General features: G+C 48.2%; 1 protein-coding gene across 2 annotated transcripts in view; it reads left to right on the top strand.

The window, feature by feature from the left end:
• The window catches only part of Slco3a1 (solute carrier organic anion transporter family, member 3a1), a 279363-nt gene that overhangs the window by 196524 nt on the left and 65008 nt on the right, over positions 1-17831 (top strand). For both annotated transcript variants that reach the window (NM_001038643.1, NM_023908.2), the window contains exon 4: positions 11346-11609. In NM_001038643.1, the coding sequence (NP_001033732.1) occupies positions 11346-11609 (264 nt within the window). The remainder of the gene's footprint in view (positions 1-11345; positions 11610-17831) is intronic.

The raw sequence follows: 17831 nt of genomic DNA, 5'->3' as shown, positions 1-17831 counted from the left end.
CGTGCTGGGATTTTGCCTGCCCTGATCTTGTGCATGTCTTATTACGCTATCACAGCTACTAAGTTTGAGTGTACAACAGCCTTGTAATGCCCAGCAAATAATGTGTCATCCCTTGGGAACCACCCCCCACCAGGGTCTCCTCTAATTTTTATTCTTCTACGAGCTAAACACACATATTCAAGATTTCAAACCTAGCACTCACATACAAGAAAGAATATAGCTGTCTTATTTGGGCTTGGGTTACCTCAATCCCAGCTCTGTACATTTATCCATGTTTCACTTTTCTTTTTTTTTAAATATTTTTATTATGTATTTTCCTCATTTACATTTCCAATGCTATCCCAAAAGTCCCCCATACCCTCCCCCCCACTCCCCTACCTACACACTCCCCCTTTGTGGCCCTGGCGTTCCCCTGTACTGAGGCATATAAAGTTGGCAAGTCCAATGGGCCTCTCTTTCCAGTGATGGCTGACTAGGCCATCTTTTGATACATATGCAGCTAGAGTCAAGAGCTCCGGGGTACTGGTTAGTTCATAATGTTGTTCCACCTATAGGGTTGCAGATCCCTTTAGTCCTTGGGTACTTTCTCTAGCTCCTCCATTGGGGGTCCTGTGATTCATCCAATAGCTGAATGTGAGCATCCACTTCTGTGTTTGCTAGGCCCCGGCATAGTCTCACAAGAGACAGCTATATCTGGGTCCTTTCAGCAAAATCTTGCTAGTATATGCAATGGTGTCAGCGTTTGGAAGCTGATTATGGGGTGGATCCCTGGATATGGCAGTCTCTAGATGGTCCATCCTTTCGTCACAGCTCCAAACTTTGTTTCTGTAACTCCTTCCATGGGTGTTTTGTTCCCAATTCTAAGAAGGAGCAAAGTACTTTTCTTTACAGCAAAATAATAATCCATTTCTATTAGTCCTCCTTTCCTTTAGGTACTTGAGAGTTGTTGCTTCCTCTTACCACAAGAGGGCAGAAAAGCATCACAAATTTATTCTTTTTAGTCATTCCAAAAACCCAACCAGGGTAATGCTGCTACCTGCAGTGGGTAAGTGGGTGGATCATCCCACCTCAATGAATACATAATCCCTCTTGGGCATACCCAGAGGCTTGCACCCCCCTTCCCCCAGCACATTCCACTGGCAAAAGGGCTTGACCATCATGGCTGCTCTGTGGTAACAAATAGTCCTCACATTTTACTGATTTGGATATGCTGAAAATTAATTTGGTAGATAACTTGTTCAACACAGATTGGTGTTGGAAAGACGTGGGACTTAGCTCTCTATGGCTGTTTTGGGGCCCAGACCCACAGATGTTTATCCTGATCCCAGTGTTTATAATTTCCAGGCAGGACATTATACACTGGTCCTTAAAGTCTGTGATCAGAAGTAATGCATCCTGCTCATTACCAGCGCAAGTCTATAACATATGTAGAGTCGTATGTAAAGTTACCCATGAAGGAAACACCTCGTCTCATAGCTAACTTTTTTTTTTCTTTTTTTCTTTTGGTTTTTGGCTGTCCCGGAACTCTGTGGACCAGGCTGGCTTCGAACTCACTGAGATATGCCTCTGTCTCCCACGTGCTGGAATTAAAGGTGTGTGCCACCACACCTGGCTGTTGTCTCACGGTTCTGAAGTGGGTCTAGGACTCAGGAGCAGCTTTAGTGGGGTGTAACCAAGTCTGCAGACCGAAAAGGAAAGGATCCACCTCAGAGTCCATGCAGTGGTGGCCAGGCTGACCCTCCTGGTCCTCTCTACAAGAGTCTGTCACCAATCCTCCTGACAGCATGTAATGTCTGTGTCATTCTTTCCTGGAAAAGAGCCAGTTACACAGAGCCATGGTTAAGCTAGATATAAGAATATGAATTCCAGGTGGAGGCAAGGATTTGGGGGTGTCTTAGTTAGGGTTTCTGTTCCTGTAAAGAGTTAACATGACCATGGCAACTCTTATAAAGGAAAATATTTCATTAGGGCTGGCTTACAGTTCAGAGATTTAGTCCATCATTGTCATGGCAGGAAGCATGGCAGTATGCAGGCAGACATGGTGCTGGAGAGGTAGCTGAGAGCTCTCCTCTGGATCCACAGACAGAAGGAAGTCACTGAGCCACTCGGCCTGGCTTAATTTTCTCAGACCTCAAAGCCCAGTGACAGACCTCCTACAAAAATGCCACACCCACTCCAGAAAGGCCTCTTTGGGTCTATGGAACATCATAAGGGCATCAGCTGAGATCTGTTAACAGCCTTATGCTTACAACTATTGTGGCCACTGTCTGAAAGAGAACACGGGATTTCTACATAGTTTCATCAGTAACAAAGCCCCATTCCCTTCCTCTCCTCTCCCTGCAGGCAGATGGGGGAGGGGAGAGCTGATGCTGCTTCTTGGGCTGATCTGTTCTCCGGATCAATAAGAACTCTCAGTCCCTGGGTTCCCAATCCATCATCTCTTGACAGTGCTAAATTTACTAATTCACCCCAAAGAAATAATGTGGTCTTAAATCCAATCAAGTTGCTCTCTGATTCAGTCCATTAATCCCACTGATATATTTACTTGTCTCTAATGATGTTACAAATTTCCAAGTAGAAAATAAAATCAGACGCAGCCTTATTTGTTCCTGCCAAGTGCTAGGCCTGGACAGGAAGGGATGAAATGCCCCTGTCTTCCAGCTGCCTGGCCCTTTGAAGTCCACTCTAGCAAGCAAGGATGGGCTGCTAAGGGACGCTCAATAAAAAGTCAGCTGCCATCTCCTGCAGACAGAAAAGCTAGCTCCAACTGGTGTGCCAAAGGCAGCACTCTCCAGGGGCAGCCAGGGGCTGGAGGAGACTGGAAGCTCCTTGGGAAAGCTGCCTTGGAAAGCGATGTGTGATATGTTTTGTATTGGCCATTTGTGTTATCAGGAGTGACCCATCAAAGTGAGGCCTAGGGGGTGGCCAGAATGTCTGAGCCAGAAAGAACCTTGGGCAGCACGCACTTTCAGATCTTTCATCAAATTAGTGAGGATCCTGAATCTCAGGTACGGAAGGGGAGGAGACTCAGGTACGGAAGGGGAGGGATCTGGATCTCAGATCCGGAAGGGGAGGGGTCTGACCCGACCAGTGGAGGCGCATTTGTATACAAACCAAGTCTCCTGTGCCATGTGGCAGATTTTTCCCACTCATGATCCCCTCTCCCAGACTTCATGAAAGAGCCTCCTCTCTCAGTGCCTGCAGAAGCCATGGATAGAATGGCAGCTGGGAGCACTTAACCTATCACCTACAGGCCCTCAGCTTGCCAAGAGGATGACAGCACTAAGGACCCCTTCGAGTTGTCATCATCTCTTCTTGTCCCCTAAGCCCTGTGAGAAGTTAAGCGACCTCCTCCACCCTTGATTGGCATTAATGCCTCTGTGTACACCTCAGATGGACACTTTTCCTTACTGTCTCCATGTCTTACTGATGGCAGCCTTCCTGAGCACAAGGTGACCAGAGAACCTTTGCTAAGAGAGGATGTCTGTGAGTCCCACAGCTTCTTGAAGGTACATGAAAGTCAGTGCTGATTATCATCACTAGAGGGCAGAAGAGCACCACTAGTTAGGGACTCAACCAGGAAAATCTCCTTTCCAAGCAATTTTCATTGTTTCTGCCCTTGTGGCAGAACCTTGTCGTGTCTGGTGCATTTGGCTGTATTTTGAGGCAGGATTTCTATGTCCTTTAAGGGTCCTAAGGATAGCTCTTCTTTAGGGCTGCCCACCATATACAAATGTTATACTCTACATGAATGCCTGTATGCCTAGAGCCACATGCATCTCTGGAATCTGGGGTTGGGGAGCATGCAGGGAAAGCAATCCCTGCCTTCCCTGGAATTTATGTGGAGGTGGCAAAGGTGTCTATGGAAGGCCCGTACTGTGGGACAAATGGAAGGAAAGTGTACTTTCCCCTGACACGGAGGTTGCTAAGGAAGCAACAGCGCCAAGAGAAAGGAGGCTTGCCTGGGGCCTGGGAGTCAGTGCAGCTGTGGGAGCAGGAGAGCAGGTTACTTGCAGGAATGAGCCAGCAGAGTGGCAGAAGAGCCCCAAGAGGGGGTGGAGGTGGGCAGCAGAGGCTCATCTGGTCAGGCTTAGGCATGGGACTCGGTGGCTGGCCTTTCATCTGGGTTTGATTCTGTGTGGCTCCACTGCTCCATCCTGTGAGGGCTGGGGAAGAAGGGATGAGACTTGCAGAGATCTCTCTTCAGAATGTCTTGTTGAAACTAAAGTTTGACCGTGAACACAGAACCTTGACGACGGGGCTCGGTTTCAGGGTGTGCCCCCAAGCACTGAATCGACCAGCATTAGCCGTGTGGGTTTATTGCAGGGAGATTTAGGAACAGCAGCTGCCACGGTTAAACAGTTATTAAAGGTGTGCCTGTGCTGTCTTGTTGGGAACTTGGGACCTTGTCGGGAAGTGTAGCTTCTATTTGATAAGGCATTGTGTGCCCTGAGAGTCTAGAATCCTGTGAATCCAGATCATACTCCCGTGAGCTCTGTGATCCTGGGGCAGCCATTCCTCCTTGAGACTGTGTGTGGCTAATGCAAGAAAACCACACATTCAACCCAGACAATGTCTTGAATATAGGAAGCGTGCTATAAAGGTTAGATACTATGGCGCATCTGTGAAGTCTACTAGCGTCTGCAGTTACCAAGGGATCCAGCATGCTTTCAGCCCTGATTCTCAACTCTTTCTCTCAGCCTAGCAACTTGCCTCACTGAAACCTGTACTTAATCAAGTTTACTCCCTCCCATGGATCTTTTCCTAGTTGTTTGAACGTCACCAGCACACATGTGGACACCATTCCAGAGTCACGCGCACACCAGCTGGCCCTGCAGACAGCTGCATGGCATTGGTAGCTGCAACAAGATGCTATAGCCCATGTGCTTATGGGAAAAGGTCACCAGCTAGGCTTCCTCCTCTGCTTTTTGAGAGGACTAGCGCCGCAGCCAGCTTCCTTCAGTTTGGTGGACTCATTAGCTGGATGGCTGGGATATGGAATGCCCCACACCCTCACCACCTCCACTTTCTAATTAGGTTTGTCACTTAATGATACTCTTGAAATTCCCGAGTCCCATAGCAAAAGTCTGATATACTTTAAGCAAATAGGTACATGAACTTAAAAATACCCGGAGAGCCATAATGGCCTTTAGTATATGGCCCAAGAGAAAGAAGGGACTGTCCCCAATTTGCTTTGAGCCAGAGTTCTCACAGTCTCGTGGGTAGGCCTGTTAATGAGATGTGTGCTGGCTTCAGCCTGCTTCATCTGATTTTCTTCTTTTTTACCTTAGAAATGGGGACAGAGCCCTGATAGGCTCCTTGTAGTCACTTGCTCTTTTCAGAGGTGACAAACAACTGTTAGCATCTTGCTTCCTTTGTACAACAGAACTAAAAAACAATAAAAGCAATCCAGAGTCTAGATGCCAAAACAGGACACAAGTAGGCCTAAGCCACTTGCTGGGTTAGGAGAGATGGCTAAGTGGGTAGAAGACTTTCTATGTGAGCTGAAGATCTTGAGTTTGAATCCCCAGCACCCGTGTGTAAAAGCCAGGCAAAGCTACACAATGCTTAAAGCCCCAGTATTGGAGGGCAGTGACAGACAGACAGATCCCCAGAGCATGATAGCCAGCCAGCCCAGCCAAAGCGGCAAGCTTCCAGGTCAGTGTGAGGCCCTGTCTCAAGGCAATAAAGTACAGAAGACAACAGAAGAATATATGTGGTTATCATGCTCTGAACTCCAAGGGGGCATGGACACACCCTTGTGCCCATGCCAAAAAAAAAAAAAAAAAACACACATAAAACATGCGTGCACACACAAATAAAGAAATGGGTCTTCTAAGGAGGGAGAGTCTATACATGTCTGAGACACTTGCAAAGACAATCTCAGCTCTGTCCCATCTCCTGACAGACATATCCCACACAGGCACAGATGGAAGATTGTGGTACGGTTTCATTTCTTTCAAAGTCTCTCCCTTTTGACTGACAGAACCCCCTTGAAAATGAAAATCCTTTTTCCCTAAGCGCCTAGAGTATCCAAGGGTAAGCAAGTGGCTGCTGAGCCCTTTCTCTGTCAACCTGCTTCTCCTCGGCCTGAGTCACCATCCCACTCTTATGTCATCGGTATATTGATGTGTCTGAGTAAACGAGAGTGATTGGTGCTTTTCAGTTTTGCTCTGGACATCTCACAAGCAGCCACCTTCAAACAGACTGAAAACAAGCTTGAAAAGTCAATACAGGAACTAGAACCAGATAGAAAAATAGATTCTCAAGCTTTGCTGCCCCATTCCAACCTGAAACAGTACTTTTTTCTGTCTAGGTTTCTCCAGGACTGCTGTCGCTACAAATGTCTGTTCCCCCAAGACATTCATACTAGTTGGGGTAGGCTTGACCATGCTACAGTAACAAACATATCCCCTAATCTGTGGCTTAGGGTGGTAGAATTTTAAACTTGTTCCTGTCAAGTATCTGCAGCTGGTCAATAGGAACGTTTCATTAATGTAGTCCTCCTGGGATGAAGAAACTCGGGAACCACACACCAGCACATGGACAGTCATACCCAGCACATGCACAGTCATACCCAAGAACATGTACAGTCATACCCAGCACATGGATAGTCATACCCAGCACATGTATAGCCATACCCAGCACATGTACAGTCATACCCAGCACATGCAGTCATACCCAGCACATGCACAGTCATACCCAGCACATGGACAGTCATACCCAGCACATGGATAGTCATACCCAACACATGTACAGTCATACCCAGCACATGCACAGTCATACCCAGCACATGCACAGTCATACCCAGCACATGGACAGTCATACCCAGCACATGTACAGTCATACCCAGCACATGTACAGTCATACCCAGTACATGGACAGTCATACCCAGCACATGTACAGTCATACCCAGCACATGGACAGTCATACCCAGCACATGTACAGTCATACCCAGCACATGGACAGTCATACCCAGCACATGCACAGTCATACCCAGCACATGTACAATCATACCCAGCACATGGACAGTCATACCCAGCACATGCAGTCATACCCAGCACATGTACAGTCATACCCAGCACATGTACAGTCATACCCAGCACATGGACAGTCATACCCAGCACATGGACAGTCATACCCAGCACATGTACAGTCATACCCAGCACATGGACAGTCATACCCAGCACATGTACTGTCATACCCAGCACATGCACAGTCATACCCAGCACATGCACAGTCATACCCAGCACATGCACACTCATACCCAGCACATGGACAGTCATACCCAGCACATGTACAGTCATACCCAGCACATGCACAGTCATACCCAGCACATGTACAATCATACCCAGCACATGTACAGTCATACCCAGCACATGGACAGTCATACCCAGCACATGGACAGTCATACCCAGCACATGGACAGTCATACCCAGCACATGTACTGTCATACCCAGCACATGCACAGTCATACCCAGCACATGCAGTCATACCCAGCACATGTACTGTCATACCCAGCACATGCAGTCATACCCAGCACATGCAGTCATACCCAGCACATGCAGTCATACCCAGCACATGCAGTCATACCCAGCACATGTACAGTCATACCCAGCACATGGACAGTCATACCCAGCACATGTACTGTCATACCCAGCACATGCAGTCATACCCAGCACATGTACAATCATACCCAGCACATGTACAGTCATACCCAGCACATGCAGTCATACCCAGCACATGTACTGTCATACCCAGCACATGGACAGTCATACCCAGCACATGCAGTCATACCCAGCACATGTACAGTCATACCCAGCACATGCAGTCATACCCAGCATATGTACAGTCATACCCAGCACATGCAGTCATACCCAGCACATGTACAATCATACCCAGCACATGTACAGTCATACCCAGCACATGCAGTCATACCCAGCACATGCAGTCATACCTAGCACATGTACAATCATACCCTCATACCCAGCACATGTACAATCATACTCATAAGTGAAGTATGTTCCCCTGTTCACTCTTTCCTCTGTAAAACTCTGCTCTGTTGGGGGAGGAACAGGCATATGCTCTATGTAGCCAGAAGAAGAGCTGGTCTACACATAGGCATGAATGTCACCTGCCATTTGGTTCTTTGCCAGAACACACAGAGAAACTGTCGGAAGATTATATGCCCCAGTACAGGGGAATACCAGGGCCAGGAAGCGGGAGTGGGGGTGGGCAGGGTGGGAGGGAGTAGGGTGGGGGGAGGGTATAGGAGACTTTCTGGATAGCATTTGAAATGTAAATGAAGAAAATATCTAATAATAAAAAGAAAAGAGTCAAAAGAAAAGAAATCTGTCTCAATATCAGCCATTCTAGAATGATGTCTCCTGAGCATTGACAATGGCCGCACAAGTAGAGAGGGTTTTTTCCCCCTGTTAAGTGTCAAAATTCCTCATAAAAAAATATTACTTGAGGAGTTTGAGGGTTGGCTCAGTTGGTAAAGCCCTGGCTCCAGGAAGACATAAGTATAATGGTGCATGTTTGTGATCACAGCAGTGGAGAGGCATGGACAAGAAAATCCGTGGTGGAGCTTGCTGGACAGCCAGCATGGCCAAATGGATGAGCCGCACACCAATAAGAGATTCTGACTCATAAAACAGAGTAGCTAGCTTCAAAAGAGTAATGCCCAAGGTTGACCTCCGGCCTCTACAGGCACCTTTATGCACCCACACAACAAGCACCTTAAAGCACACATGCATTTCCACATGCACTGATACTTGGTGTAGAGTTTCCCATACAGGTTCAAGCTTAAGCTGTCTTCCTTAAGTCAGATAGAAACTCACTCACTACGCCTCTCCCATGCACACACTGAAGCTGACTGCTGTCCCCTAGGCGTGCTTTTTCTCTCCTGCCACAGTGCCCTGGGTGAGTAATCCCCTCCTGGGGAGCACCCAGGAGAGCCACCAACGCTTTTATGAACTTGACCCTCCCCGTGCCTTCCCGTAAGCCTCCTCTGAGCTGACACAAATGGTGGGCGTGCTATGGTTTTGACCCAGGTGACATGTTCCTTGCTGTCTTTCCATTCTTGAGCAGTCGGCTTTGTGCATGCATGCTCATAGGGAAGACCGTGACACAGACAGCTCATATAGCCAGTGCCAGCCCATCTCCCCAGGATGCTTTCCCACACATCCAAGAGAATCACTGATTGCCGGCGACTTTCTACACAGCACTAATTTTGTTCCCCTCCAACAACTGCTAGGATGTCTCTGCCTTTGCTCACATCTGGAGCCTGTAGGGAGTGGAGGCTCCCTTCTTTGTTTTCATCCCTTGCTTGGCAGCAGGTGAAGAAACACAGTAAGTGACTAGTGAAAACAGCAGTATTCAGCCACCCCAGGCAATTGTACTTCCTTTTCTTTTCCCTCATTTGCATGAAGATGCTTCCAGAATCACCTTGGGTTTCCAGGGCCCTGGTGAACTATTTCAAAATAAAACCCATACAGGGAAATGTTCATTCATACACTTAGAAGCAGAAAGGGGGGAATAATAAGAGCTGCCCTATCTGAAGCGCCCGCATGCGCCAGAGGATTCTTGCCTGGAAGCTTTCATCCTTACAGCCATTCTCGGGGTCGGGGGGGGGGGGTGACACTCTCATTTCATAAATGATGAAAGGGCTTAGGGTGTGCTCAGGCTAGTGAGCATCAGAGCTGGGATTTGGGCCCCCACCCCCATCAGCCCTCTACAGCTCTCTCCTCTCCATGGCTTCACAAAAGCAAATGGTCCATCTTAGCACAGCGAGGGCCACAGAGCATCAGTCATGGTATTCAGGGTAGAGGTTATCAATATCCCAAAGCCAATTTGCACATTACCAGAACTCTTGGTAGTCATGGGCCTATTGCGTAGAGTACAGAAATCAAGCATTCAGCCAGGTCCTCTGGGGGACACAAAGGGATTAAGAACAGCTAAAAGGAAATCTAAAAAGTAGTGCCAAGTGTGGGAGCCTCTGTGTCAAGATCTCTGTGTTCTAGGCTGCACTCGTGTGATCCTGGGTAAAGAACCTAGGATCTCTAAGCCTTAGTTTCCATACCAATCTAAAATGGAGACAAGGAAAGATCCTATTCTGTAGGCTTGTAGGAAGGATTCACTGAAATAACAGGAGTGTGTTGTGTGTGACTCCTAGGGCAGAGGAACCCCTGGGAAAGTGATGGCTGGTGTTGTCCTTAGGAGTCTGAGGGGGCTGGGGCCACTTTATAAATGGTGAAGTGCTCATCTGGTGTCTGCAGTCATCACTCTTCCCCACACTGTTCATCCATCTGGCCTCAAGCTACAGCCCCATTGTTCTCGCCTCACACACAATCACCCAGGTCTCCAAGAACCTCCTTTTAGGCTCTGGGAGCATGGTTTATCACCAAAGTGACATTTCTAGGTAGCCCACCTGAACTTGCTACTTTGCAGGGCAGCTCTAAAAGGGAACGCCAAAGATGAGGAGGAAGCTACAGTGATCTTCCGTTCCTGTGACTTCCACTGGCAGATCAAAGGATGCTGGTACCAAACAGCCCGAGTCCACGCAGCCAAACTGCACAGATATTTGTGGTGCCTCTGAGCACTGGAGCTGTGCCAGAGCTTTCTAACAGAGGGCTGGGGTCCACACTCAAGACTTGAGTCAGGCTAGCCAGTAGAAGCTTGGGGACAAAGAACCCTATCGTAAGTGACAGATTGGCATCAGCCAAGTATAGGAACACATGTCTGGTGTGGCTTTCTGGCTCTTCCAAAGGACTCTACAGAGTCCTCCTCATCAGTGTTTGTAGATTAGCAAACTGAGGCATGGGGTTCAGAAAGACTCAGAATGGGGTAGGATTTCAATGCATGCGTTCTGGACATCCATTTTCTCGAATCGCATTCCGCATGTGCCCATCTTAGCCGTGAGCCTGATGTAACCCACGCTGTGAGGGATGGAATGAGTTTTCAGACAAACTGTTCCAGGTGAGAGAGCATAGATGTAGTGACAGCCTACCCTTGGATAGTGACTGTTTGCTTGTGTTTTTGTAGACTCAGCTTGGCAGTGCAGCAAGATGAGTCAATTCCTGCCTTGGCTGTCTGGCTCCTCGCTGTTTTTATTTAGACAGATTATAAGCGTGAAGCAGACAAGAAAATGAAGGGGAAACATGCTCGGTCCCCAGTAATGGCAGAAACTGGGGCACTGACAGGGAGCAGATAGTTTCCCAGCCCAGAGCCCCACCCACTTCCATCAAGCTCTGTAGCCCATGAACTCGGTGCTCTGGCCATCTCTCTTCATCACAGTCCCCACAGCCCACACGCCTACTAAGCTCTGCTCTTTCTTTTGGCAGGTAACCTGGACATCACTCCAGATGACCCGCGTTGGATCGGAGCCTGGTGGGGCGGCTTTCTGCTCTGCGGTGCCTTGCTCTTCTTCTCGTCCCTCCTGATGTTTGGGTTCCCACAATCCCTGCCCCCACACTCAGACCCCGGCATGGAGAGTGAGCAGGCCATGCTCCCAGAAAGAGAATATGAGAGGCCCAAGCCCAGCAATGGGGTCCTGAGACACCCTCTGGAGCCAGACAGCAGTGCCTCCTGTTTCCAGCAACTGAGAGGTAAGAGGCCAGAACTTGCTGGTCAGAACAATAAGGATATTGTGATGGGGTGAGGGGAGGGGTGGCTGCTGGAGGGTTGGAGAGTTTGACATGATTGGCCCACACAAAGTTTGTGCTTGACTTGGGATCAGACATATTTAATGAATGCATAAATAAGGTAACTGCCATGAATTGATGAAATCCCAGTGGTTACTGTACGAGAGTCTCGCTTTGGGGGCAACAGCAAAGCTCTATACTTTTAAAAGGTGGGGAATAAACAAATGCAGCTTGTCTGAGAAAATGGCATGGTGCAAATAATGTCAACTGAGAAAGATCTCTTCTGGGTTGTTTCTGCTGTCAGCACAGCCCCTTAAAGGCTTAGGAAATGACTGTGATACTGAATATAACTCAGCAGCCTCAGGCTGCTCCATGCTCCCCATTCATCCTCTCCTGCTCTCTTTCACACACGCACACACACACACACATGCACGCACGCACGCACGCACACACACACACACACACGCACACACACACACACACACACACACGCGTGCGCACACACACACACACACACACACACACTCCATGCTCCCCATTCATCCTCTCCTGCTCTCTTTCACACACACACACACACACACACACACACACACACACACACACACACACCCCAAGGGGGCTACTTAAGCTTATGGTCTTCCCTAACGTACTTGGATCCGCCAGAGTACCTTCTGGAGTTTAGACATGACAGTTGGTACCTGGGCCTGAGCCAGGCTCATGTCCCTCCTCTTAGAGAAGTTGGGATGGGAGGAAGATGGGTGAGCAGTAACCTTTTGTAAAGCCTTTAGCCCCCACACAGGCAACATTCCGAGGCATCCCCAGCATCTCCCTGGGATCAAATCAAAGTCAAGGTAGGCAGGTAAAGGATGAGGTGCACTTGAGGCAGGTGATGGTCCCAGGCTTTGACTAACCCCACACGTCTTCATTGCCCCAGGCCACACTGGCTGTAAGGTGGCTCCACTCTCCTTGCCATATATCTACACTTTTAAGACTATGCCGCAGTTCTTTGACAGCATCATCCTGAGAACAAGAGCTCTGCCTGCAGAGACACTTAATCAAACCTTCGAGTCCATGAGGAGCCCAATAGACCTTTACTGTTTCTGAAAAGACACTAATTTAATAACCCGATGTCATGTCTGGTCCTGTGTTCTCTGTCAGTATCTACAAGTTCTGCGAGCCGACTGATGGCCTTAAAACTCCTCTTTTTAAGCTCTGAATGCACTAGAAGGTGAGAAGTTCAGCTAGTGTGTGTCCTTGAGGTTGTCTTAGCTGGGACCACCCCCACCCCGAGTAAGTGTGCAAATTACCTCTACCTTTAAAACTGGCAGATTCAGGAAGTCCCCAGCCAGCTGAAGGGTGATGCCTGCTGTTATCTTAAGAGCACAGCTGACTGTAATCCCAGTCCCCAGGCCCACAATAATCCATCCGACTGGCATCAGAGTTGGTCTGGCACGAGAGGACCCTGATTCCCAGTAGTGACAACCATTCCAGATCTTTCCTTGTCCAGGTAATGGTCTCGCCTCCCACAGACCACATTCATAGACCCTTCCTTTCATCTCTGGGTATACAAAGATAAAAAAATAAACAACTGGGCCATCAGTGAACTCATTGGCTTGCCAGCAAAGATAGCCAGTGGTTCGGGAAATGGCAGCCCTGTCGAGGGCCAGGGAGGATAAAAGGCAGAGCTCAGCTGGGTCCTAAGCTGGGAACTGTCACAGTTTCAGAGAATTTCAGAGAAGGTTCAGCCATTTTGCTTCATCTTCTGCATTTAGGGAGTCTTCATTTAGGGAGGGCTAGGGATATGGCCATGGGTCAGGGGCTCGTGTCCTAGAACTTCTGCTTCCATAGAGGAGGCATGCAGCAAGGAGGTCAAATCAAAGTGAGGACGAGCATTGAGTAGTTGGCCAGAAATGAGAAGAATGCATTTGGTCTGATGGGTTCAGGACTCAGTAGATCAGAAGTGGGCAAGCATGGGGTCCGCATGAACGCACTTCCATGAGTAATGGTTTTTCATTTCAAACAAGCAGTCCCTCCTTAGTTAGCTTTGCTAAAGGACTAGACTAGAAGGATACCCCAGCAGGGCAGAAAAGTTGTGTCTCTAGAAGACTTCTGCAAGAGCCAGAGTTCAGTGACATGAGGGATTCTGCTAATAAAAAAGAATCCAGGTGCTGGCCACAGAGAAGGATGCACTGTATGGACGTCCTTCGTCTTCTCCCATGAGCGGAATGTGTCTGCCACAGAAACACATTCACCAAATGCACCCTTCAGTGTTGCTGGTGTTCCCACACTAACTCTTACTCTGATTCCCTCTCCCTCTCCCTCTCCCTCTCCCTCTCCCTCTCCCTCTCCCTCTCCCTCTCCCTCTCCCTCTCCCTCTCCCTCCCCTCTCCCTCTCCCCCTCTCTCTCCCTCAAGAACTCACATGCACACACACACACACACACACACACACACACACACACACATACACACACACAGAAACCCTGGAAGTCCCCGGGTATGTTTATGAACACAAATAAGCAGGACACTATCATAAGAGGAGTGCACGACTCTCAGAATCAAGGTGGCCGTTTTCTCACGCATCTCTTTGGAGCTTTCAAAGGTTTTTCTTCTTGCACAATCTACTTGAGTCCTGAGCCATGCTCAGAAACTCCACCCAGTGTGACTGTTCAATCCCACCATGAAGCATTTCCGGGTTTCTGAGAGTGATATAAGGTCACCTTTCTTGAGTGGGACATCCTGAGATCCAGTTCAGCTCAGCTACTTTTCCCCTTGTGACACCTGGGTCATGACATTTAACTCCACTTATTGTTAACATGGAGGGTATGGATCATCTTTACAACAACTGCCTCCGTTTGATGTGGCTGTTTATCACTATACACAGAGAGCTTATGTTGTGGTATTATGGGAACTGGGTATGTGGTCCATGTTCAAGGGCTTTGAAGGTCTATTGCCAACAATGCCAGCCATCGGCTGAGCTTGTAACTCTGTATAGGATGAGGAACAGAAAGCATGGGATCTGGTTTCAAAGTAGGCTTGAAGTTCCAAGCTTATAGCAGCTGTCATAGCAATAGCATTTTGATAAAGCAGACTTCAGACAAACAAATACTTAGGGTTATTAAGCCACAGGGTCACCCTCAAGTGAGAGGCTGCCAAACCCGGGCATAATTTTGGATCTCAACATGCCACCAAATCTCTTTCCTTTAAGTCTTGGCTCTGAGATGCTTCTGCCCCGATGAGCCCACACTTGAGGTACCCTCACCATCGCTGTCATCCTAATGCCTAGTACTCTTCGTTCCTCCCCCTTCATGCCAACAGGTTATATGTTGACAACTGGCATGACCCTGGCATGTAGCTGTACAGTATGTGGGAAGAATTTATGAAAAGCTATCTAGAGGGAAGAATAGCTCAATGAGACAGCAGTAAATAATCTAGAGCCAACAAGGTAGCTCATTGGATAAAGATGCTGCTGCTGAGCCTGACTGCTTGAGTGTGATCCCCAGAACTCATGGATAGACAAAAAACAAAATAAAACTGTGTCTAACAACTTTTTTCTCTGAACTTATGGATATGTGCATGTGTACACACACACACACACACACACACACACACACAAATGAATAAATGTAAATTTTTAATTAAATCTAAATACAAATCAGTCATATTTATAAAATAAACACTCAATGTCATTACCATTTGCATGTTAAATCTCACACCCACCATGTGTGATATGCATAGGCATGCTTTTATAGAGACATGTGTAGTGGTTTCTGTTACTGCTTTCAATGTCACTTCAATAGTTTTGTATTTCATTGTAAGTTGTCTTCTTGATCACCTGGGAAGCCTCAATGGACAGGATCTGGGTCCCCAGTGAAGTGATCTGTCCCCCTTCATCTTCTGGCTCTATGCGGTTTATGTAATGCATCGGTAATTCTCCCTCTTGGCTCTTTTTCTGTCTGGGATATCCTTTCTCCTTTGGTTCACTTTTGGGCTGTCAGCTATATTGTGCTTGGATATCTATCATCCACATCCACTTGGCCTCTGCAAAGTCCCTACTACTACATTACCATTGTAGTCTTATACAGCCAGGATGGCAGTCTCCATCTACTCCAGAGCAAAGCTCTCATTCATCTGTTCATTTGCAGGGCATGGCAGTGCCTGACACAGAAGTGGTGGCCAATTTAATGAACGAAGTAACCAATAAGTACACATGCGTGTGCACACACACACACACACACACACACACACACAAGCAGGGCCTGGGAGCATGACCCAGTGAATGGACTTGTTGCACAAGTCTTAGGGCCTGAGTTCAGATCTCTAGCATCCACATAAAAAGCCAGGCACAGTCACATACACCCGTAATCAGGAAACCAAGGCAGGAAGAGCCACAGTCAATCTAGCTGTGAATCAGCAAGTCCCAGATGCACTGAAAGACTATCTCAAAAGATAAGGCAGAAAATAGTAGAGGAAGATACTCAACATCACCTTCTGGCCTCTACAAAGGTATACAACACACACATACACACACACATGCGCACACGTGCACACACACACACACGCGCGCGCACATGCGCACACACACACACACACACACATGCACAGACACACACATCACCACCAACACATACACACAAACACACACACACATACACACACACACAAACACACACAGGCATGCACGCATCACCACCATCAAAAACAGCAACAAAAAAATGTTTGTTCTTATCTATATCTCAGGGAATCTCTCTAGCTCTGTAAGCCATTAGTACTGTTTTACAGATATGGAAATCAAACTTAGAGATGGAAAGAAAAGACATTTGAATCACCGTGAAGAAAAACAGTGCCTGTCTCCTTAAGCTTGGCGTGGGGCTGTCCTTCTGGCTGAATAAGCTCTGCTAAAAAACAAGTACTGTCACCAGGTGCTAAGTGACCTTTCCATGCAGCGTACTAAAACCACCTCCTGAGGCAGCACAGATGTCCCCTAAAACAGTGTGTCATCAAAGGGTCTGCAGCTGCAAGGGGAGGAAGCTTCTGCTCCCAGTTAGCACTGGCGGGTTCTGACTAGTGGGGATCCTGTAGCTGCCTGTTTCCAGGCTCAGAATCCTCAGGGCAAGTTCCTGACTTTGATCTTGGAGAGGGGCAGAGAAGCTGAGCACTCTTGTCTCAGCCCTTCACCCTGACAGACAAGTGGCCTCTCAATATCCTTGAAAAGACTTCTGAAGCCCTGTGGACTTCCTCTAGTGGAGCCTCACTGTGAGAGGAGCAAGCTCTGCCTTAACTACCACACCCTGGCCCAGCCCAGCCCAGCCCAGCCCAGCCCAGCCCTGCCTCCATCAGTGTGATCTGCCCAGGGCCCCTGACCTACACCTGTCATTAGCAGCTGGGTGGAGCTTAGAATCATCACTGAAACAGGTCTCTGGTGAGCAGAGGATGTTCCAAAAAGGAAGACCCACCCTGAATGTAGTCAGTTCCATCCCAGGAGCTCAGCCCCAGACTAAATCAAAAGACTTATCCTCTCTGCTTCCTCACTGTGGAAACAATGCGCCCAACTGGTCGCCTCTCATGCCCACTGCAGTTGCTTCCCAAGGCTGCCAAGGTACCCTCCAATGGAGAGACAGCAGAAACCCTTCTTCCTTCGAGGCACTTCAGTCACTTGTTTTGTCACAGCAACCAGAAAAGTAAGTGATACAACATCTGATCATGCTGCCACCTGCCACTTAAAGGGACAGTGGCAAAGCCCTGCTGTGGCTCCTCTGACTTCGTTCCACACCTACCTCATTCTGCCATGTCCCCACCACCACCCCGCTCTCCTTACAAACACCGCCTAGTTTTCTGCCCGCTTTTTCCTTCCTGTGCTCTTTGCTGAAGTTCACTTCCGGTCTTGGACATCAGCTTCCTTTTTTCTGAAGTACAGCTTCCTGACTTCTTCTTTCATGGCCTCATTTTACTTTCTGCTAGGTGAAGTATCCCTTCCCCTATACCTCTGTGAAGGCAGAGACATTTGCATTTTGTTTGCCACCTAGTACTCCATTCTGTGGTAAGAGGAGGAGTTAGGGGATCATGGAAGGGACATTACCAGGCCCAGCTCGACTTCGTTCTCCTGAAACACCCTGGCCAGACCTGCTCCAACCCACCCAGCTCTGGCTTCTGCATGGCCCCGCTGTGAGCATGTGGGAAGAGCTAC

This window comes from Mus musculus, chromosome 7 (genome assembly GCF_000001635.26).
Source record: "Mus musculus strain C57BL/6J chromosome 7, GRCm38.p6 C57BL/6J".
Lineage (NCBI taxonomy): Eukaryota > Metazoa > Chordata > Mammalia > Rodentia > Muridae > Mus > Mus musculus.
Note: the sequence above shows the minus strand (reverse complement) of the source record. Positions and strands in the feature narration are given on the sequence as shown.